This window comes from Echiichthys vipera (assembly GCF_963691815.1).
Source record: "Echiichthys vipera genome assembly, chromosome: 6".
NCBI lineage: Eukaryota > Metazoa > Chordata > Actinopteri > Perciformes > Trachinidae > Echiichthys > Echiichthys vipera.
Window position 1 is genome coordinate 15,929,646 of NC_139831.1, and position 23,952 is coordinate 15,953,597.

The 23,952-nt window shown below is 40.8% G+C and overlaps 1 protein-coding gene across 2 annotated transcripts in view; it reads left to right on the top strand.

Moving 5' to 3' along the window:
• Positions 1-1,479: 1,479 nt before the first annotated feature.
• trpc7b (transient receptor potential cation channel, subfamily C, member 7b) overlaps positions 1,480-23,952 on the top strand; it is a gene marked incomplete at both ends in the record, with an annotated part of 45,703 nt that continues 23,230 nt past the window's right edge. For both annotated transcript variants that reach the window (XM_083915577.1, XM_083915578.1), the window contains 4 exons: positions 1,480-1,958; positions 6,986-7,748; positions 15,129-15,311; positions 17,670-17,834. In XM_083915577.1, coding sequence (XP_083771703.1) covers positions 1,480-1,958; positions 6,986-7,748; positions 15,129-15,311; positions 17,670-17,834 — 1,590 coding nt within the window. The remainder of the gene's footprint in view (positions 1,959-6,985; positions 7,749-15,128; positions 15,312-17,669; positions 17,835-23,952) is intronic.

Here is a 23,952-nt window from a genome sequence, read left to right on the forward strand (position 1 = left end):
TACCATGAAGCATACAAACACAGTTGAACACATAAATCTACAAAGTTTGTCATCTTTTTGTAACTTACAGATAAGCAATTTAACAAACACAAATACATTTACTACTCTGAGCCTTTTGGGGGACTATCGTCTACCCAACAAACCCCTGTGAAACCACTTTGTCATGTGTGATGCATGTTAATTCATTTTTTTGTGATCTGTGTGCGTGTGTAGGATGCATAAATACAAGGATAGATCAAAGCGTTGAGTTAGGACTGGTTATTGTCTGTGTGGGGGTGCAGGGAGTCTCCATCATAGCTAATGTGTCTCTGCCTCTAATTACAGAACTACACGTGTACACACACACACACACACACACACACACACACACACACACACACACACACACACACACACACACACACACCACAAGGATACACACATTCAAACACAGCATTATTTTCCTCTTTCGGTATAGAGACAGAGACCAAAAGGTTTTGTGTTGAGGTATAAACCTACCAAAGAGCAAGCAAGGACTGTATGTATCCTGGGATAAACATACCACTGACGTTAGAGACTTTAATTGCTTGTTCTCTGAAGCCATAACAAGATTATGTCAGTAACAGTAATTGGCATACAACAGGTGGGCATGTTTGACCATCTCTCTCTCTCTCTCTCTCTCTCTCTCTCTATCTCTCTCTCTCTCTCTCTCTCTCTCTCTCTCTCTCTCTCTCTCTCTCTCTCTCTCTCTCTCTATCTCTCTCTCTCTCTCTCTCTCTCTCTCTCTCTCTCTCTCTCTCTCTCTCTCTCTCTCTCTCTCTCTCTCCTTTTTTTTCTCTCACCCCTCGCCTCTTTTGAACACAAGGTCAAAACAGAAAGGTACTGCACTCACAAAGATTATACACATGTTCACTGGACAGGAATGTGATTAAATTGTTATCCAGAAATTAACTAAAGCTGTCAGGCAAACATAGTGGAGTAAAAAAAGTACAATATTTCCCTCTGAGATGTAGTGGAGTAGAAGTATAAAGTTACACGATGCTTAACGAATTTGTGCTTACGAAGCCTACAGTAGGCTGAGTAAAAGCATTTATTTACATATGGCACTACACAGTAAAACGTGTTTTAAATGCGTTTTCAAACATTCAACACTATGGGATGAAAATCAAATTTTGTTTTTTTCGATTGTAAATTTAAGGATAACACGTAACCATTTGTGTATGGTAGTGCAATGCATACGTTAAACTATTTTGTGGTGTTGTCATATGTTCATTTTTGGTTTATTTCCTTCCATTTTGTAATAGGCTGGCTCCCTGCGCGCGCACTCTCGGTGCTCTCCAATTAGTGCGCGCGCTCTTGTGGCTCGGTGGAGGCACGGCTCTTCGCTGCTGCTGCGCTGCTCAGAAGAAACTTGTGCGGCTGAAACTTTGAAAAACATCGTTAAATGCCTGCCACATAGCCAGACCTATCTAAAGTACATGCTGCTCAAGAACTCTACCAATGTCTGACGAAGGAGAGGAAATCGACAGCGGCGAGAGAGCCCGTCTCCCCGATTCTCCCTCCCCGCCTCTGTCTGTCTGTCTTCCCCGAGGATCTCCGTCCTCACCGCGGCCCCTGCACCTCTTCTCATCCGCCTCTCCGCTACTGGGGGATACAGACCCGCCTTATCTGGCCACTCCGGAGTGTCTTCACCCGTCTCCAGAGAACCGGGAATCCGGGGACTCCCCACGCTTCACGCCGCCAAAGTTCTGCCGGAGCACCGGGGACTCTCCGTTTCGCTCGCAGCAGGATGTGCGAATAGATGCCGTGTTCGACCGCAGCGATGACCCGGTTCCCAAGTGGAGAGGACGAGGGGCGGCGAACGCTGAGCACCTTCAGCACCGCGGACAGAGACTCCACCGAGCTCCGGATCTCTCGGACCAGGGGAACCACTCTGTTGAGCCCATTGACACAGGGTTCAACTCCGAAACCAGGCAAACGTGAGTCACCCTTTTATATTCACCCACAACTTTTGTCAATCCACCCAGAGACATAATACAGTAAGTCACCAGTATCATGGCCTTCTGTAGAGTCCCTGTGCTTATTTATAAACTCTGCCATTTGCAGTTATGCAAAGAGGCTGCTAAGCGAGAGAGTAGAGTAAAGCCACATTCATCTGGTCTGGTCTGCTCTGCAGCTACGGACCAATGGTTGACTCTCAGCTGTGCCTTACAGGTCCTTTATGGATTCCATCAATGGGACAGGACTATGGTTTACAGTACAATAAAGCAGCAGCCTATTACTAGGAGGTCATCATATATTTTGCTGTCATACACTTTAAATGCAGATTGACATCCCTTCTTAAATGGAACATCTGCAGTATGCATTGAATTTGAGTCATATTTGAAATTGGCTTGCACAATACCCACAATGTCACACACACAAAACACAGACACACCCATTAAACTCTGATTGGGAACATCTCTGCCATTTTGTAAATGGCTGATGTGTCCTTCATCATTTCTCTCAGTTGTCCTGTATTAAAATGGCCTGGAAACCAGATGAACCTCCTTTGCTCTGGCAGGTGTGACAGATCCAGGCCAGATCCCGGGGCCAATCATAACCATTTATCCCATGTCGGGGGGGGGGGGTTAAAGATCATGGCTCACAGAGGAGTTTCATAGTTACTAACGTAAGCGGTGCATTGTCTATTTCTTACCTAAATATTTTCAGAAACCCATTTTAGTGTAATTTGACTCCGCCAGATGTATTGGTCTCGCATAATTCACATTTCCTCAGCATATCCATTTGGGTGCTCTCGTTTGGAGATCTTTTGGGAAGGGGAGAAAATACTGGTTGCTGATTGGGTAAACCATCTTTCTATCACCAACATATGGGTCCAATAAACCCATCAGATCAACAAAGCATATGATGTACTAACAGCATTGAGGCAAAGCTCAGAAAGTAAACAACATGTCGGTAAAGGATATTTTGTTCTCCAGGGCTGGTTGGCCATCTTCGACCTTTCATAGGCTCAGTCATGGGTATTTTTTTGTGTTTTTTTTTCACAGGCTGAAGACTTAAAAATAAGAGAATTGGTCTCTCTGCCTGTTTTTAAAGCAATTATAAGTACAATGTTGAATGAATTGATGTACTTGTCACTGTGCATAGTTTTAGTATTTCCACAAGTTAATATATTTATTTATTATATATATATATATACATCTGTGTTTTCTTTTGTTTATTGTTGCCTGTACTTTTTATGCTGCTGTCTTGGCCAGATCACACCCTGGTTGTAGGTCACGTTTCATTGCTCTGATTGGTTGTGGGTCCACTTGATTGCGTCCAGAGGCGTTTTGCCCTGCACCGTTGAGGACACCTCTTGGAAATTGAAAAAGAACTGAGAGGCAATGCCAGGATAAATGTGCGCTGTGAAAGTGCTCACAATACTACTTGGTGTTTGCAGTCCATTGCATCCATGCAGGAAACATCTACCGGCACAAATGGGACATAGATGACGCCACACTGGAAATCTACTAGCTACTGTGAGAGACACTGGGAATGGCAGGCCTCAGAGTTGGCTCTTTGATCTTCCTTGGTCTGCTCCTTTGATACACCAGTGTTCAACTTAAAAGGCCTTGAAGGCATGGAAAAGAAACACGTTTGCTCTTACAGATGCCTGACCAGGATAAATGTTGGACGCCTTTGTGTGTGTCTGTTTGTGAAATAGAGGGCGAACATGCCTGTTTCTCATTACAAGTAAAATATGGTGAGCAACTCAGCTTTGATCTTGAAAAATGGCAATTTACTGCTTGAAAGAGCGTCCATTTGTGTGTGTGTGTACATTTGATAAAGAGAGAGAGCTGAGAGTGTAACTCTTCTAAGATATTCTGCTCATGTCTGTGCACTGATAAAGTACTAACTCACTGGTCCATTCTGCAAATATTTCGGATGAGCCAAAACATCTTTTTCACTCATTATCCACCAAATTTGATTTCAAACCTGAATCATCTTCTGTATCCCTTTTTTTTCTCTAGTTCACCGGTAAATGACCTAACCTACTTGATTGCTTAAACTGAAAATAATGAACTTGGTGGCATATCCTTAGAGAGTTTAGCTCTAGATAAAAGGAACTGATTATACGGAGTTCATGACCAAAAAGCTAAAGGTTAGTGACACAAATATGAGATTTGCATTGTACTGTAAATGTTTTGTTTACACGTCCACTACATTTTCAGTTCTTTCCAAGCAATCCTTTTATCACCAAAACATAGACATTTGAACCCACTACTAATTACACTTGCATTACTGCAGAATGTCACAGACACCTTTAAGTTTATTTTATTTAATAAGCACATGAATTAATATAACTTGAGTCCATCATGAAAAAGTGCCAGATTTAGCCGTACAGGCTAGTTTTCATCTACAGTCCCTAGCAGGTTAATGATATTAAACAAAAACATACAAGAGCACATTATCACAGATAAAAGCACACAGGCACACAGGTATGCTTTTCAATTCACTTGACTTGAGACTTGGTGTTATAATGTGACGAATACGCGTTCCCTTAATTTTTTTTGAGCAGTTGGAATCACCAGTAATAGTGCGAGAGAGTGGTTTCTCAGAAGTTTTTTAACCAAAGCAGAAACTAAAGGTGGCTGAATATTCAACAGGTAGGCAGAAAGGCGTCTCTGTTTCGGATGGGATGGTGTACAATGTAGATGTTTTAATTTTGTAATGTGACATGTCTTAAGAACAGGAATACAGTCAAACGATAGACAAATAAGCAGACATACTGTACTTATGCTCATTTTTCTTTTTTTTCATCTCTTTGTCTCTCTCTCTCACTCTCTCTATCTCTCTCTCTCTCACACACACACACACACACACACACACATACACATGCTTTCTATCCATTCATCTCCATTATGTCTGCCTCTTGTCTTTGTGGCTGTAATTCTGCACAGAAATGATGCAGGTAAATTCTAATTCAGATCAGAATCACAAATAGTCAGAGATGGATGGAGAGGAAGATTGAGAGGGATGGAAAATGGCAATTCATTACCCGACTATAAGGTTATCCAAATGAGCTGGCAGCAAGACTTTCCCCTCATGTATGAGGAATCTTCAAAATACTTTGAAGGGGTTGGGGGAGATATTAGGCACAGCATACAGCATTATGCTTTGTCATGAATCAACACAAACTATGGCCTTAAGAAAGAAATACCTGCCAAACATTGTAAGAGTCATATGCAGTATTCACTGCATGGCTATAGTGTTGGTCTGCACCACATCTTACAGTGATGTATGTTGTGTCCAGATTCTGCATGAATACTGATGTTGTCACACACGTGTTTGTCCATGGGTACACCTTATAGTCCACTTTTGTATTCTTGTGTGCGTTCATGTGTGTGGTCTGGAATTATGCATGTGTGTGAGTGAGAGAGAGACAGAGAGGTGAGACCTATACAGCCGATTGTGTAAAACCGAAAATGCAAGTGCAAATCTTTTATACCCTTTAGTCGCACACTGTCAAACACACCCTTTCTGTCTCCCTCTTCCATACATGCACACGTACGTACAAACACTCACACTTTCCCCCAATGATTTGCCTTGGTGAGCTTTCGACGCCTTCTTAGTTTCACATCCTTTCCATCATGAACAGGTTTCCATTTTCACCTTTTTCTTCAATGTACAGCCTTCACACACACACACACACACACACACACACACACACACACACACACACACACACACACACACACACACACACACACACACACACACACACACACACACACACACACACAAAGAATAAAAAAATAGCCTGCATTACAAACAGGTCTTTAAGTGAGACTGGAACCCATTTGTAAGGTAACTGCAACAATGAAGATAACACAAAAGTGTAAAATGTATATAATTATGTATTTAAAATCATTGAACGTTTGAGAGAGTTAATTCCTCTTAGTTCACTCCACAAGAATTCTTTCAATTTGTTTTCAATTATATTATGAATTAAATCTTAAATCTAAATTAATTATTTCACACTGTAGAATAAATCTATTGAACTGAATACTTTCCATTTCAAACCTTACAAATATCCAGTATTATCTGCTCCACTCCCACACTTTCATTGTGTCTTTTTTCCTCTCAATTTTCCAGCTTTGGTTTACATCAAGGCATTTCTTTTCACTATGTGGGTCAGAGTGTCAGGCGACACAGCAGATGCAGAGGTTGTAGCAGACTGTTGTGTTTTCCAAAAACACAATAGGAGTACAATAGTCCCATTGAAATGTATTTTTCAATGTAAGGTGTGATTACCAAGGGTTCTGTGCAAGGTACAGCTAGTTATATATCTGACATGTCCCTACTGAATGAAGATGGGTTTTTTAACCTGCTCTGTCCCACTGGGAGTGTCACTAGAAATGGGGTAATATAATTATATTGAATAGAGCAGGAGATGCATATTCATGGCATGTGCATTTGTTTATAGATGACAGATTCACCACTGGCCAAAGAGTCTCTTTTGATGACCACTGACTCATAGTGTCAGTTTGTCATGCCACAGCCAATCAACGTGACAGTTTCATCTCTGTCTTGCCAATCAGAGGCGTTGACCTGAGATGGCCCCACGGTAAGCTTTGACCCTGGTAGCAGTTCATTGATTTGTCCAGGGACATATATATCACATGTATTGGTGGTGATTTCTCTGGGGTCAGGGGAGAAGTCACTGCTCACTGTGTTTGACCAGTCCCTGAGTATGGAGGACATGGAGAGAGAGACAGTAATCACTTTGTTTGCCTTGTTACACCATAGTCTTTTGATGTAACTAATGATTGTCTATTCTTCTTGCCTCCCTCATTTGCACTCTTGCTCTCCACTTTCCTTTTCCTCACCCTCCATCACTTCATAACTCCTTCCTCTTATTCGCAAATGCGTTCTATGTCTTCTACCTTGGCGTTCATCATTGTCATCCCTGATCTATTGATTTTCCTTAGTGTTTTGCTCTCCTCTTTACTGTCCCCAGGGTGGAAGCCATGCATCGCCGGCACACCACACTGAGAGAAAAGGGGCGTCGCCAGGCAATCCGGGGCCCGGCATACATGTTCAATGAACGTGGCTCTGCCCTCACCGCAGAGGAGGAGCGTTTTCTGGATGCAGCTGAATACGGAAACATTCCTGTGGTTCGTAAAATGCTGGAAGAGTCCAAAACCCTTAACTTCAATTCTGTGGACTACATGGGCCAGAATGCTTTGCAGCTGGCAGTGGGCAATGAGCACCTAGAAGTGACAGAGCTGCTTCTAAAGAAGGATGGTTTGGCTAGGATCGGGGATGGTCTGCTTTTGGCTATCTCCAAGGGTTATGTTCGAATCGTTGAAGCCATTCTCGCCCACCATGCTTTTGGCGGAGGTCTCCGACTTACTTTGAGCCCTCTGGAGCAGGAGATGCGTGACGACGACTTTTACGCTTACGACGAGGATGGAACGCGTTTTTCGCACGACGTAACGCCCATCATCCTGGCTGCCCACTGCCTGGAGTATGAGATCGTCCACATTCTCCTGTCGAAGGGTGCCCGCATAGAAAGGCCACATGATTACTTCTGTAAGTGTTCAGAATGTGTGGAGAAACAGAAGCAGGACTCTTTCAGTCACTCACGCTCCAGGATGAATGCATATAAGGGCCTGGCCAGTGCAGCTTACCTTTCACTCAGCAGCGAAGACCCTGTGCTGACCGCCCTAGAGCTCAGCAATGAACTGGCAAGACTGGCCAACATTGAGACAGAGTTTAAGGTAAGATGGTTTCTGTTTTTTCAACGTATTTGCCTATAGTTTTTTTGCCGAAAAATATTTTACTTTTACTATCCCCTCTCTTTTGTGATGCTCAAACATACACAAACATACTATTGTATATGGTTGGGTTAAGGGTGAAGATCTGGCAGAGTAGCATGTGGAAGGGAGGTGGCAAAGAAAGAAAGACACATCCTCCATACATCATTCATTTAAAGACTATATGATGATAAAACAGCTGTACTGTAAATGTAAAGGCATCACATAGTCAGGCAAAAAAAATGAACCTTGCTTAAATGATGGTGGTGGGAAAATACAAAGATAGACTATCCTTATCTGTGTGAGTCATTGCAGTGCTGTGCACACACACTGCAATATATGTGCAACTAAAGCTGAAAATGCCCCCCTTAAGAAGAAGAAGAAGAAGAAGAATTCCTGTATTAGTCCCGCAAATGGGGAAATTCAATTTTCACTCTATTATTTTTCATTTTACACACACACAGGCCCGAAATACACACACATGCACAGACAGGACCTATATACATGCAACCAATGGAGAGATGTTAGAGCGAGGGGGCTGCCAGTGACCGGCGCCCCGAGCAGTTCGGTGCCTTGCTCAACAGCACCTCGGCAGTGCCCAGGAGATGAACTGGCACCTCTCCAGCCACCAGTCCACACTCCATTCATGGTCCACACAGTGTCTTATTATTATTATTAATAATAAACATTATGTTTATCTTTTGAATATAACACAAACATAATTCAGTATATTTTATTATGACAGCTGACAGTGAGAAATAAATATAATAATAATCTGAGTTGTCATAATAAGAGTAAACCAGATGCAGAAAATTAAGTACAGAAGTTGAACAATGAAGACATAAAAGTAAGAATTAAAAGATAAAAAGCCCATCCAAATGATAAGTCCAGGCCTAGTGGAGCTTGTACGGCCCTACAGGAGACCAACTCAATCTAAACCCTTATACTACGGAAAGGAGTATGGTTTAATTTAATCTTCAGAAGATAAAAATGGTTGAGCCTCCAAGAGTGTGTGTGTTTGGGACTGATTATTTTTTATCAGGAATCAAACCCACTTGGATGTGCTGGCATCTGTCCTGAGGCACGTTGATTGCCTTGGGCCGGGTGTACAACATGCCCGCTCACTTACACTGTGTGGCAGGTTTGGGCAAGTTTAAATTAGCGGTTTGAGGCTGAGAGGGAGACAATTCCCTCATTCTTGCCAGCTGACACATGTCTTGAATCAGTTAGCTTGGGATAATAAGACCAGCACACTCACTGACAAATGAGTCACTCACAGAGAAAAAAGACACAATTAGACATACTTTGAAAAAGAAGTCACAAATTGACCAGTAAGACTGATCGATACAGTAAGAACCATTATTACTATATCAATTACAGCTTTCTAAAAGTCATATTTTTGAACTCAAAAGTTTAAAGATTAAATCATCACAATATAAGTATTTCATAAATTTCGGGATCTAATTGATGTACTCATAGATTCAAATACACAGGCGGAGTCTTGTGATTTGGTTTTGCTCACTCCATGTGAAAGTGTCTGTAGATGTAATCCTTTAACAGCTTGTCAATGTGGTGCAACTGCTTTCCCCCCACAACACAGTTGTACCTGCACCTTATAAAAGAAATGTTGCTGAGCATTTCAGGATAGACAGCATGTGTGAAACAGTCTTAACTACTTAGCTGCATTGTAGATTTGAAACTGTAAGGTTAGTCATATGCATTCAGTAGTTGACTGTCCAAATCTTCTAGTGTGTTTCTCTTAACAGTTTTTATACATTCATAACACGCACTGTGTATACAGTAAAGGACTGTGACTCCGTTTTGATGAACATTTACAGAAAAATTACAGATATTTTATTTTACCTTTATGCTCAGTTCCCAGTGATTCCGTACTGAATTATATTATGTTAGATATTATTGATCTTAGATCTCTAATATAGATATTAAAGATCATTGCTGTAGAAAGCATGATCATCTAATTGATGCAATCGGATAACGATGGTCTGATATTCCAATTTCAGTTTCTCTACTTGTTTGTTTCCTGTTATCCACCCATGTATTCCTGCATTGCTTCCCACCGCTCTCTGTTTATTTCTGTCCGTTCTTATTTACCTATTCCTCAATCTCCCTGCTCACCTTTTATTTGTCACTCAGCCTTTCTGCTTGTCATTCTGTTCCCCGTCTCCAGACAAGTTAATGAGAAGGGCTCACCTGAGGGACCAGAGTTGTGTTGAGCTCATATGTCTCATTAACATCTCATTATCACTCTCCTGTCTTCTCTCTTTATTTGTCTCTGTGCCCCTCTTCACACCATCTTCTCATTATGTTAAAATATCAAATCATTTTAAGACAGGGTGCCAAAGAGATAGTCCTGTTTTAAATGGGGGAATCAAACATGGAGAATAAAAGCTAGGGCAAAGATCACATTATCTTAATTATGGCATTACTGTTTGCTTCTTGTTGTTTTCTATGTTTGATGTTCTGACAGCATTGATAGTATAGAACGTAAAACTCTGAGGCGAAGTGAGGAGCAAAGGCTAGCTGTCATCGTCAATTATTCAGAAATGTATACCTCCAATAAAATTAAAAATAGCCTGTCCTCTTCCATTACAACTGAGTAACTTGCTTGAAGGTGTGTTTTCAGTGGTGTGGCTTCTTGGAGCTATGGCTCTTTAGTAGCTCTCTGTGTATTTTGACCATCTTTGTATTTTAGTATTTTATATTTTTAGTTTCATAAAATGTTTCTGCATTCACAAACATGTGGGTTATTACTACAGCACATTCCGTTCTTCTTCACAATCAAAGACCCCCATTATTTTGTTATTTAAAAGCGTTTATTAAGAAGCAGCAAAATCAGGAAATGTTGGGTTTTTATCAACAGTGACTTGACATGACTCTGATACGGCTGAAAGCGAATGTGAAAGTTAAAGAAAACAAATATCTGAAACTATAAACAGGAGAGAAACTGAACTTCAGTCAACATAAATTCAGTTAGACGCTAGAAGTACTGACAGCTGAACTCAACACAGCTTTCTTTGAGGGGGAGAAGGGGGGTCATAATGGGTTGGCTGTGGTTGGCGAGACGTTACTGGAAATGAAAAACCAGCATGACATGGTTTGGCTCAGCACAGCCAAAAGTGCCAATGGGAAAGGCCTATAAGAATGGAAGTTGCATCAGTCCCACCCGTTCTCATCCCATCTCATCACATACGGATGGTCATGACCCCTTAAATCATTTTTCAACGCATAGGGTAGCCCTGTGCATCAAACTATGATGCTGCATTACGGTAGCTGCCATTACTCCGCAAGGGTTCCGAAAATGTTGTTGTTTGGGTTAAAATAAGGATGTTCTAATGTACGTAAGTCACGTGTGGGACAGACATGGTACATGAAACAACAGTCTCCTGTGTGAAAGTTATGTATTTGTTTGATCCCATCCACCCCCCTATCTCCTCGTTATGCAGACCTTTTGCAAAGCCTATGTATCCATTTGGGCTTACAGAAAATAGTAATGTATAGACATGTACACAGTCAAGTGCAAGCAAACACCACTTTCTCACCAACTGTCAAACGTATTTAACTTTAGTGCACCTTGGATGCTTATGTGGGTTCAACACATCAAGAACCGCCCTAATAGAGATGCATCGTTCCGATACCCGGATCGGATATCGGCTCCGATATTAACTAGTTAGCTGGATCGGATATCAGATGAATGAGGCCGAACCATCTCATCTCATCTCATCTTCAACTGCTTATCTGGGGTCGATATCATTCACAGCAAGATAATTAAGTCATTGTTTGTTGGGTTTCAGGCAGCTGCTTTTATATTTTATATTACATTTTAAAATATCTGTTTGCAGTGCACTTTACATGTAAGTGGTATTTATTTATTTTTGTACACTTTTGTTAGTGTAGTGTTTTGTTTGTATTTGTTAATAAATAATATTAAGTCCATTTATATCTGTATTAATTTGTTAAGTACATTTTAGTCTGTTGTCTCAAATATGTTAAAAAGTAATTTTTATTCATATTTTATCAATCTTGACCACATGTCGGGCTCATTCCAGATTGGAGAGCTGCCAATACGTACTGAGACTGTTGGAACATTGGCAGCTCACCTTTTATGGTGTGCACACCATATATTAGTTCTTCTAACGCAGGCCCAGGTTCAATTCCAGCCGTTTGCTGCGTGTCATAAAAAAATAAATGTAAATAAGTGCATACTAAAGGACTTATTAACCCCAACACTGCATTGCTCTTGCTTTAGATCTGGTAGCCAAACATACTGTAGTTAACAGTTTAATAAATTGCACAATTAACTGCTAATTGTGCATTATAATGTGTTATTATTAACAATTAGATAGTCTTATTAACACATAATAATATCAATAATAATCTTATAAGGACTGGTGGTGAATGTCCACAGGTGCAGTAAAACTCTCTATCCCTCTTCTCTTCTTCTTACATGTCCTTCCCTGTTTCTCGCAGTTCATTCTCCTATAACCATTCTCACTCTGCCTCACACTGCTCTGTCTCCATTTTCAATCTCACAACGTCATTCCCTTTCCTTTATCTCTACCCCCACAAGGCACAAATTCCTAACTCCCGAATTGTGATTGGATTTTCACAAATGCTGCATGTGTATGATGCCTGTGCCTGTTTACTCTTGATTTGTGTGTCTTAATATTGATTAAGAAAACATTCTTATACATGCACTACCCTGAAGCTTGCCTTTCCCTGATTATAAACAGACATGAGATTATTGATTTTGTTTACTTAACAGCCTAAAGGGGAAATCTAGCTAAAATGGAAGGAGTCTCTGTCAACCCTAACCCGCTGATCTGATCGGCCTCACATTTCGACCCAAGGAACACAGTGTTGAGTGTGTGCTCTCTAGATTAATGGGACATATTTATTCCTAGTGCATTCTGTACACACTGTGTAGTGTATCGAGGGGGGACCCCTTTTAAATGATACACCAAATGGCATGCAAATGGTGCAGCTTGCTCTCTGTTACTTGCCACAGTACATTCATGAACAGATTAAGACAGAGACACTTGATATGTAACATTGCCATAAACTCAAACTTTTCAAGCATCAGCGATGTACATTTCAGAATGAATGGTTTTGTCCCTAGTTTTGCCCCAAATAGCAAGCTGTTAGAAAAAGACGTGTATACTCATGTGTGTATATAGCTTCTGATCTCTGAATCATACCAGCGAGAGAGACTTAAGGAGAATACTAAAGTGCTAAGATGAAGATCAATCAGCTGCATGTCGAGAGTTAGAGAGAGAGACATGAAGAAATGTGAATCAAGCCAAATAGCGACCTGGGAGATCAAGAGGCCACGCCATGCCCTAAAAAAAACAAAAACATATCATCTATGTTAATATGTGAGTAGATTATGCTATAGTTGAAGATGCAGGACTTCTTAAGAACATAAAGGTAAAATACATAGAAATGACTGATTACTGAAAACACACAGCATTCAGAATCCGTCCCTCCTCTCCTCCCTGATAAATGGCCAAGGAGAGAGAAAGAGTGCAGCGATGGTTGAGCGAGCTTTAGAGTGACTTAAGAGAGGGAGAACCGTTTAGTGGGGGCAAAGCAGTGAATCAGAGGAATAAAATGGTATTTTATGATTGTTTCTCTGTGGTTACGTTCAACCTGCACAACCAATTTTGTCGGATTATGGTGAATGCAGATCTTCATCCTTTGTGTGTTTGTGTGTGTGTGTGTGTGTGTGTGTGTGTGTTTGTGTGTGTGTGTGTGTGTGTGTGTGTGTGTGTGTGTGTGTGTGTGTGTTCGTTAACGGGGGGCGGGGGGGTGACACCAACTTGTGTGTTAATGATTCACATTTTGATCTTATTTACCACAACATATGTCGGTAATCAATTATTCATTATTCAATAAATGCTACCTTGACCGCTTCACAAGCTTAAGAACATATTTCATGGCAATAGAGTATTTTTTAATCGATATTTTTCTTTGCAAAGGGGACTACGTACCTTTTTCCTGAGGGCGTTTGTTGAAAGTGATAATTTAAGGGATGGTAATTAAGAATATGAACACACTGTGAATTCATAATACTTACACCATTTTATATTCAAGACAGGCTCTGTCCAAATCATACTGAAACGCAACTCCCTTACTGAAAAGGGTCAAACACTGGAAGAATGCAAATGATGTCCCTGGTCAGTGTACCAAATTCATTACATACCTGCTTACAGCAAAAGTGAGCCATTAAAGAGAGTGAGAGTAAAAGTGGTAATTTCTTACTGTGTAAAATTGATTGCTGGATGGATAATTTTGCTGCTGGGAGACTTGTGTAAAAGTGTAAGAAAGCGGGCATTGTCAACACACTGTAACGGTATGATTGAACCAGAGCAAACACAGCGGTGAATGTATAATAGGAATCACTCCTTAGGGACTCTAAGCCTGCCAGAAGCTTTTATCTGCTGACTGCTTACCTGCCCAGCCAAATGTTGAGGAACAGAACAAACCAGGCGGTTAAGGGTTGATACTGTAAGAAAGCAGGGTGAGATGTGAGCTTTGGGGGCCAAGACAGACGGGCAAATCCTTGAAACTGGAAGGATTAGTGAAGGAACAGGAGGAGAGAGGGTTGAAAAGCCTGACAGGAATTATGAATTGTAGTGAAATTGGCAAAATTATATTCAGCTACCAGGATTACAGAGGTAAAAGCCAAATTACATTTTTGCATGGTAATGGGTAGCATAACATTGTTAGGCCAAATCACAGAGCAAGTAAAAACATGAACCCATAGATCCATCTGGTTCCTAGATAATCATGCCTGGAGCGATACCCAACACTTGGATGAGGAAGTACAATGAGTCCTGAAAAATGTTTTTTTATCTGCTTCTCACAACTTATTATCACAGGGTGCCATTACTGTATTCATTTGTAATAATCAAAAATGCACCTCCTGCTTTGAGCTGATGGTGAAAAATACACCCAACTGATTCTTTTTGGCAAATTATCTCAAGATGGAAATGTCATGAAACAAATCACAGGATCAGGCTTTCAGTTTTTCATACTCAAGCCATATTATGATTGCAAATGTGAAGGGGTCTCGTCTCTCACGTACCCTTATGCCCCTTATGTCCCCGCTCTCTTTTTTGCAAGAGCACTGTTGGCTTTTGCAAAAAGGATTTGACAATGCAAGACTACTATGAGGCTACTACTGACATGTCTTAAGTCATTAACCAAAACATTGATTTCAAAAGACAAAACAGACAGCAAAGATGGCACAGCTTAATGAATTATGTTGTAAGTTAAGTTTCTCTTCCGTCCTCCTTTAATCCATCTTTCCTCTATCCCTTTTAGAATGACTACCGTAAACTGTCCATGCAGTGTAAGGACTTTGTGGTTGGTGTGTTGGACCTTTGTCGAAACACAGAGGAAGTGGAGGCCATACTGAACGGTGATGTGGACCAGTGCCCTCCAAGCGCCTACAACCGTCCCTGCCTCAGCCGTGTCATTCTGGCCATCAAGTATGAAGTCAAAAAGGTAAGATGACCAGAAAAGAACTGATGGATCAACCATTTACAGTACATAAAGGACCAGTGGTAGTTTCAGTTGCAGTTATAGTTAACATTTTGACCACATGCCATGAAATTCACAGCATGTAAAACCTGTAATCTTGTTGCAAGAATCTATTCCTACTGGACCAACCAAACCGACCTATCAGCAGGTCACTTTGAAGCAGTAACTGATGTAACATAGTGCAACAAATCATAAGGCTGAGGAGGCCAGGGTAGTGGATGGTCAAACATAACAAGGCAAAAATTAAAAGAAGAATCAGAGAAGGAGATGTTGTGACTCTTTTAGTCTCTAACAAAGGTCAAGCTCTAAAACACTGGATCCTACATTTCCCATAATGCAGCTTGATAAAGTCTCGCAGAACACTCCCTGCCTGATAAAAGCCCAAGTGTGAATGCTATGACATGCGTCACCCCCGTCAGTAACATCGGCGGCTCTGTCGTCATCTCCATCACAACTCCCTTCTGTCTATGTGCAAGTAGCGTTCTTACATCATTCCAAAATAAGTCTGCACTGAGTTTGAATGAGAGACTGAATAAGTAACAGATATTAAAAGATGTAAACATCCGCTGCTTTCTACTGTTTATTAGCCCTGTTTTCTGGCACATTCATGAGGTTGAACGTGACAAAAAAAACAAGAAAGGCATACTTATCTACTGGCAATGGAAAATAAGTCTATCGTCTATTTTGGTTGGTTTTTGTGCATTTACAAAACATGCAGATTTTGGTAGAAAAAGGGTATTCATCACCACTAATTCATACAGCTGCTGTATTGACCTTCCTAGGAATAACATCACATTACACAATTCATAACCATATTCTGATTGTTTAGGATTATTGTATGTGTTTTACTACAGTGTTTTACATGTACATTTGTGTGTTTGTAAGTAAGCTAGTGTCTGTGAGCCATTTTGTACACATGTACATTATTTTGGGATATTTTTGTGCATGTGGCCTCAGAGAGCCACATGTAAACAACAAGCTGACCTCTATTTTAGAGAGCTAATCCCTGCTTACCAGAGGTGTTCTAACTAAATGTCAAACCAAAGGCCTTTTACCCATTTCTCCCTCTCATGCCATTCTCTTTCTCTCTCACACACATGCTTGTTTGACCTTCATGCTGTATGTTTTCTAATCAGGTGATCCTGTATGTGTGTGTGTTTGGGTGTACTGTACGTGTCAGTGTCAGTGTCAGTATCAGTGTGCATGGGGATGTGTCAGGTTATATGTGTGTCTTTGTGTGTATTGGGCAGTATACAGCCTGTTCAAGCTGTTTTTTTGTCCTGTACAAGAGAGCGTGACCAATACTCTGGGAGCTAATTACGCAGGAGGCAGGGAAGAGAGGGAGGGATAGATTGCCATGGCAACCAGGTGAAGCATGACTGTGTGTGGTGCATTTGGCCGGACGTTTGTAGGGTTCATGACATGGGTCATCGGATTGATCCAATGGGAAACTATGTTAACTTCCATTTTAGTATGCACAGGTAGGTTTATGGCTGTGTGTGGTTTCCCTCTGAATATTTGATTATTGATTGTGCATGGTGTGTTAAGATCAGTGGATTTGAACAGAGGATCTCAATCGCCAGCTCAGATAAATGTTCCCAGAATCAGAAGGCCGAGGCAGTTTGGTGATGGGGTGGGAAGGATTGATGGAGGGAGAAGACAAAGAGGCTCGCAGAAATCAAGGGAGAGCAGGTGTGACCAGGTGTAATCTGTTGCTAAGATCTCCCATGCAAAACAATACATAAACAGAATGTTATTGTTGCACTAGTTGACCTCCTGCTGAGCATTGATTGCTTTGTTGTCCACATCCTTCCTCCAACTGGAACAAAAACATCCATCCTGTCTCCTTCCTCAGCAGACCAGTGGTGGCTTTAATTTATCACTTCCTTTTCTTGGAGTAAAGTCGGCAACAGATGCTGATGTGGCAGACCAAGCCTCATCTAATAAGGCAAACATGCTTCAGTAATGAATATAAATACTCAGTGCCTATTATTTGCTGGCCTGCTTTCTTTTTGCATACTATATATGCCGAATCACTGTGAAGTTGCGCTAACAACAAATACGCCTGTCATATAAGCCATTTTCTTCCTTTCTGTAACTACTGGGCCATTTAAGTGTAGCTGCCAGTGTTGCACTGGCACAATGATAATGAGTGCTGCTGCTGCTGCTGTAAAGACTTTACCGACCGCTCAAGTGATCTGTAAAATAAAGAAGACTCTAAATGCAAATTAGTAGTGCTTCAATGATAAACTTCTTATTAATTGTCGCTTGCTAATTGCTCTCCCCTTGTCTTTACATTTGCGTCCCTGTCTCTTTCTCCAGTTCGTTGCCCATCCCAACTGTCAGCAGCAGCTGCTGACTATCTGGTACGAGAACCTGCCTGATCTGAGGCAGCAGTCCGTGGGGGTGAAGTGCTGGATGGTGCTGGGGGTCACCGTAGGTCTGCCCTTCCTGGCTATCGCCTACTGGATAATGCCATGTAGCAAGGTATGAACATGTGTACACACATAAACAAGCAAAAGACGCCAAGTCCTCCCCATCCCCTGACCTCCAGCTGTTTTTTCCTACTTTCATTATGAAACATCAACAAGGAGTTCATCACAGACACACAACGAAACACAATTTACCCTGAACAGCATGGGTATGTTTTCAAATATCCCTACATACACCGGATCTTCAGCACTCAAAGGGCAGACACACAAAAAGGCCAAGTTGTTACCTAAATCAAGGTTTATCCTCTGTACAAAAGCAATTTCATTAACATAGTAACATTTGTAATGCTAATATGAAAACTGCATGCTAAAGTGATAGTCCATCCAAAATATACTAAAGACTTAGAATTAGACTTAGACTTCTCTTTATTGAACCCTTTGGGATGACTTTTGCAAGGAAATTGAGTTTCCACCTTTTTTGCAAACTTAAAAGGTGGCTTGTGGTTCGTAGCTTAGTCTCTCATGGGTTGGTTTTAGTAAGCTTGGATTCACTGCAGTTAAAATTCATTCATTCATTCATTCATCTTCAACCGCTTATCCCGGGGTCGGGGTCGCGGGGGTGCTGGAGCTGATCCCAGCTGACATCGGGCGTGAGGCGGGGTACACCCTGGACAGGACGCCAGTCTATCACAGGGCACATAGAGACGTACAGAGACAGACAACCATTCACACCTACGGGCAATTTTAGACTCATCAATTAACCTAACACATGCATGTTTTTGGATTGTGGGAGGAAACCGGAGTACCCGGAGAAAACCCACGCAGACACGGGGAGAACATGCAAACTCCGCAAAGAAAGGCAGAGGTCGGGATGCGAACCTGTGACCTTCTTGCTGTGAGGCGACAGCGCTACCCACTACACCACCGTGTAGCCCTGCAGTTAAAATAGTAATTATAATTATGATGGCTTACAATGAAAGGACTGCAAAGACAGCATTCTGTATTACATTACTTTACTGTGGATTTGTGTGCTAACTAGGGTTGTCAAAAAATCATTTATCGGAAAATAATCAATACTAAAAATTATAGCTAGCGCTGCTGCTGGAGGAACTTCCCTAAACAGTTTTAGTAGAAAATGAACAAAATTAACTAGCGGCTAGCGTCTAATAATAAACAGTAACGTTAACGCCAGAGCTAAGCAGCTAATGTCATAAGTCCTGTCCGTCTTATGTTAAAAGATGTATATTTAACAGGATGACACAATAACGTGTCTGAAAAGTCAACCAGCAGCAGGACAGAAACAGTGGCAGCTGCTATACCAACTCTATTAAATCAGCAGCGATAATATCGAGGCAAGTCACCAGAAACACAGAAAATAAACAGGACTGTAGCTGAATACAATAGCATGGACGAGATCCCTGTTTACACTGTGGAGAAACCTGACTTCCAACAAATTATTCACCGGCTAAATCCAAGGTTTAACCTACTTCATGGAATCATTTAATGTAAACAGAAATCCCTGAGCTATACAACACAATTAAACAAACAAGAGAATTTAAACACATTTGCCATATTTATATACACCCGGCAGTTATGCATTTTCTTTCCTTTTTTACTACATCAGACAACTTTTTAAAGTGTCGTTAGTGATTTTTGTATTGTTCTTATATTTATTTGAAAAAATGATACCTTGTGTTTTTGTAATTTTCTCCCCATGGTATTGAAAATGGTATTGAATAGTTCCCGGGGTATCTGTATCGAATTCTAGTATTGTGACAACCCTAGTGCTTTCTGTGGGGACCACCAGTATGTGGTCAAATTAATGGCAATCCATCCACAAGTTGTCGAGATATTTAACTCTGAACAGACAAAACGTTACTGATTTCTGATTTAAAGAGCACTGTATAATCACCAGTTGATTATAGTGGCCCAGAGGCACTCTATCACATATTTTCAAACTCCATCAAGTAAATTATAATCTTTAAAGTGACACAAACAGGAGCTGAGTGAGTGGCTATGCAAATCTGCTCATTAACCTGGATAATCCTTTATCTCATTCTCAAGTGGTATGTGTGTGTGTGTGTGTGTGTGTGTTTGTGTGTGTGTGTGTGTGTGTGCTTGTGTGTGTGTGTGTGTGTGTGTTTGTGTGTGTGTTTGTGTGTGTGTGTGTGTGTGGGGGGGGGGGGGGGGGGGGCTTAGGTAGATTTAGAAACAGTGTTGAGGACTGGTTCCTGTCTGGTGTGACTGATGAATTAGTCATTTTAAAGAGAGGGAGCAGCTGATGTCAAGTGTGAGAGAGGATGGAGAGCAGTAACACTGAAAGTGTCTGCACCAGAGAAACATGGATTCAACCATGAGACAGCTCTGCTCCTGATCACTATGCCACTAAAACACCTGTGTATGTTAATATGGGCATGCAAGTGTGATTACATTTGATTATGAATCAATTAACCAAACCAATGAGCCTGTGTCACAGTCTGATGCAGCTGAGGAAGCAGGGGAAAAAAGTAGTGTGGATGAAAATCATTATTATTATTACTGCAAATAGACTTTTGAGATATGTAAAATGCAGTACTACAGAGGGTGGAATGATAAGTAAACAATTTAAGTGGACCTTTTATGCCTTTCCTGATCTTTTTTCTTAATATATCTTGTTATAATTTTAGATGTTCATGGTAAATATGATCAAAGTTTCAGATAATGAGGTAAGCATGTTTATGGGAAACCTGTATAACACCCCATGAGCAGATCTGCTCAGGATACAGACTGCTGTTAATGCCTCCTTTCAGACAGTTTTTTTCTACTTTGTCGGTGGTCTGACACCAAGCCTTCACAGATTTTCAAATAAGGTCATCTGATCCATGAAGAGCACGCCGGGCACGGCCACAAAGTACAGCTACACACTGCTCCGGTAGCATGTGCTGCTGTTTACTACATGTAGCTACATGCTAACGGCAGACAAAGCTGTAATGTTGTTCATTGCTCCCTAATTTTGTATCACAGTCCTGCTGCATCATGTCTGGTTGTGTTTGTGGTTGTATTTGTGACGTTTGGTGGCAGAAAATCCCACTATACGCAGTTGCAGTCAGTCCTCTGCAGTAATACGGATATGGAATAGCGGAGTAGAGACCAGGAAGTGCTGGCCAATCAGAGCAGACTGGGCTTTTTCGGGAGGGTGTCTTAAAAGAGACAGGTGCTGCAACAGAGTCTCTCAGACAGAGGGTGGATACAGGCATAGCAGCCATGAGCTCTATATATGAGGAAAAATAGTGTTTTTTGAACATGTAAACATGTTTTAGTAAGAACACAAAATGCATGATTTGATGATGACCTGAAAAAGAGTATAATAGCTTCCCTTTAAGTGAAACTAATAACACAACGATGAAATGGATGTTTATGCATTCTTATTGATAATGTGATGGCAGCTCAACGGAGACAAAAGATATTAAATTGGATTTGATAATAGAATAGATAAGAGTTAATCAGAGAAATGCATGAAGACAGTTGCAGAGAAAAAGCTTTGATGCATTTTGGTTGATTGTGTGTAGTGTGCCCTCGAACACCTGGCGCTAATCATGTAATTTTGTTCTGCTCATCTCATCAATTGCATCATCTCATCTGTTAAGGCTCATAGTGTTCTCTATTTTTACGGCACCACAACACACCGTTATTAGAATCTCAAACCTTATTACATTTCTCCTTTCAGTGGGGAGAGATCAAGATATGAATATTTTTTGTTGCTCAAAAATTAGTAGTAAATCCTTGAAGGTAGACAGAGAAAACAGATATAATTGCTTTTGAAATCTCCTTTAAGAGACACATACAAGATATGCTCTGGAGGTTATGGAAAATGGATGCCTTATTTTGATGATAAATATTTCTTATTGATTGAAAAGGCTAAAAAATTAGGATGCTATACAGAGAGTGATGGGACACGTATTGAAGGATGTACACAGGGCCTTGCCTGTGAGTTTTGATGTCTTTTAAATTGTGTTTGTTGTATATGGACGGGGTAAGCTTAAAGGATTGCCTTTCTCAGGATAAATAAAGTTGTCTGAATCTGAACAGTAACACTTTTCAGTCATGCCTGACTGACAGAAAAGAGATGAAGTAGAATAAGTGTTAAGTGTCAGGGCCAACTTTTATTTTATTTATTTTATTATTGATGAACTATTGCTGACTTATTTAGTGATTCAATCAATGTTGTGGTCTACATTTACTCAAGTAGTGTACTTAAGTGCAAGTTTGAGATACATTACTTGGGTATTTTCATATTATGCTAATTTATACTTCTACTTTACTATATTTCAAAGAGAAATATTCAGCTTTTTACCTCACTGCATTTACATGATAAAGCTATAGTTACCTGTTACCATGTGATTTAATGAAACTATACACATCAAGAATGGTGAATGCGTAACTTGCCCCACCCCATCAGGTAAAACAAAATCTACAGATATTTTATGTAACATAAATTAAATAAGTGTGTGGCTTTACTTACAAATTGTGATAAATGGACTTGGTAAATGATGATGAACAAGGAAACAAAGGATTATTGATTACTGGACCTTAGCTATTTTCTCTCTTCTTTCCTCTCTAGTCTCTTGGGAGTTTCAAACGCAGGTCGCTACAACAAAAAAAGTCCTATCGACACATGGACAGGGTCACAAGCCATTCATCATTGATGCTATGACTGGAAATCATTGGACTGCAGTCAATAAGAATGCAAAAAGTGTATCACCTACAAAATATTGGATATAATGAAAAAATAGAGGGATTTTGATGGGAGAGTTGTGATTAGCTGTAACTCTTTACAGTTAAAAAGGTGATTGGAAGTTTGATGGCTGACCAATTAAATAATCTGTTTTTGTCATTGGGATTGTGTATATGTGTGTGAGTTATGAGAATGTGCCCCATAATCTATTGTGATTTGAACACAAAATGTGTGTGCACTACGTACACACACGTATGACAGACGGTATTTGCTCATATCTAGATAGTAATTCTTGCTTCTCAGTTGGAAAGATGTTAGGTATTAATAAAGGACACAACAGCTCCATTCTGGCCTTGTTAGATTTCTATTTCTCACCAAACCTCTTTGATGTAGTCTGCATGCACCAGCAGACACCATTTTGTTGGAGGAGAGAAGATCAGCTCTTGTTACCATCACACTGATAAAAAAGAAACCCATGGGGTTTGCAGTCCCCACAAAGCAGTATCGGGGATGACCATCTCATTGAAACTGAAGGATGGAATAGATCAGCCTTATCAGTGCAGAAGCAGAGCAGGATGAGGTTTACAGGAGGTTTTGCAGGGTTAAGATTCACCAAACCACCTCTTCCCGCATGGTTTAGTAGTGTGTGCTGCATGGGGACAGCTATAATATCCCCGTGCAAGCAGAGAGTAGAGATGCCTGTGGGTACTTAATATTGAACACAGCAGGTTTAGAGAGTGGCAAATGTTGGCATCTCAAATGTCTGTATGTGGTTGGAAGTGTGTGTGTGTGTGTGTGTGTGTGTGTGTGTGTGTGTGTGTGTGTGTGTGTGTGTGTGTGTGTGTGTGGTGGCGGCATGTTTAACGCCTCTTGTGCAGGACCATCTTGCATTACTTTCTCCCCATATGGCGCATTTTCATAAACTCTGCTGATTGTTTGGCATCTTAGTTACCCTGGCATTAGGTTTCATATTCATGAATTACAACAGCTGCTGTTTGTCTGCGAAGAAGGGTAGTGTAGTGATGCTTGTCAGATTTTGGTCTCTGTGGGCCAAAAATTTGAGGAACTCTGCATAAAGCATGAACACTGATTTATCTCAGTAAATAAAAACAGATGTTTGTTTGGCTGTAATTTACACTTGTGTATAGTCCGTTTTTTAACCTTTCAAAGACAGTGCCATGAAAGGGCTTTGACACCTTAAAAATACACTATGTAGTTCTTGACCACTAGTAGAATGATGGGGAGATTTATTTAATAATTGGGTCCCCACATGTTCCTGCCAATGGTTTCACATAATTCCACTAATCTGCAGGTGGTGGTAATGCCCCAAGAAACACAGCAATGAGCGAGCAGTGGCAGGGAAGAATGATTTATGAGAAAGGAAATGCATTCTCAACACATTTGTTAGTGCTCAGTGTTTCACACTATGTGAATCAATTTGTCAAACAGACAAAGCGAG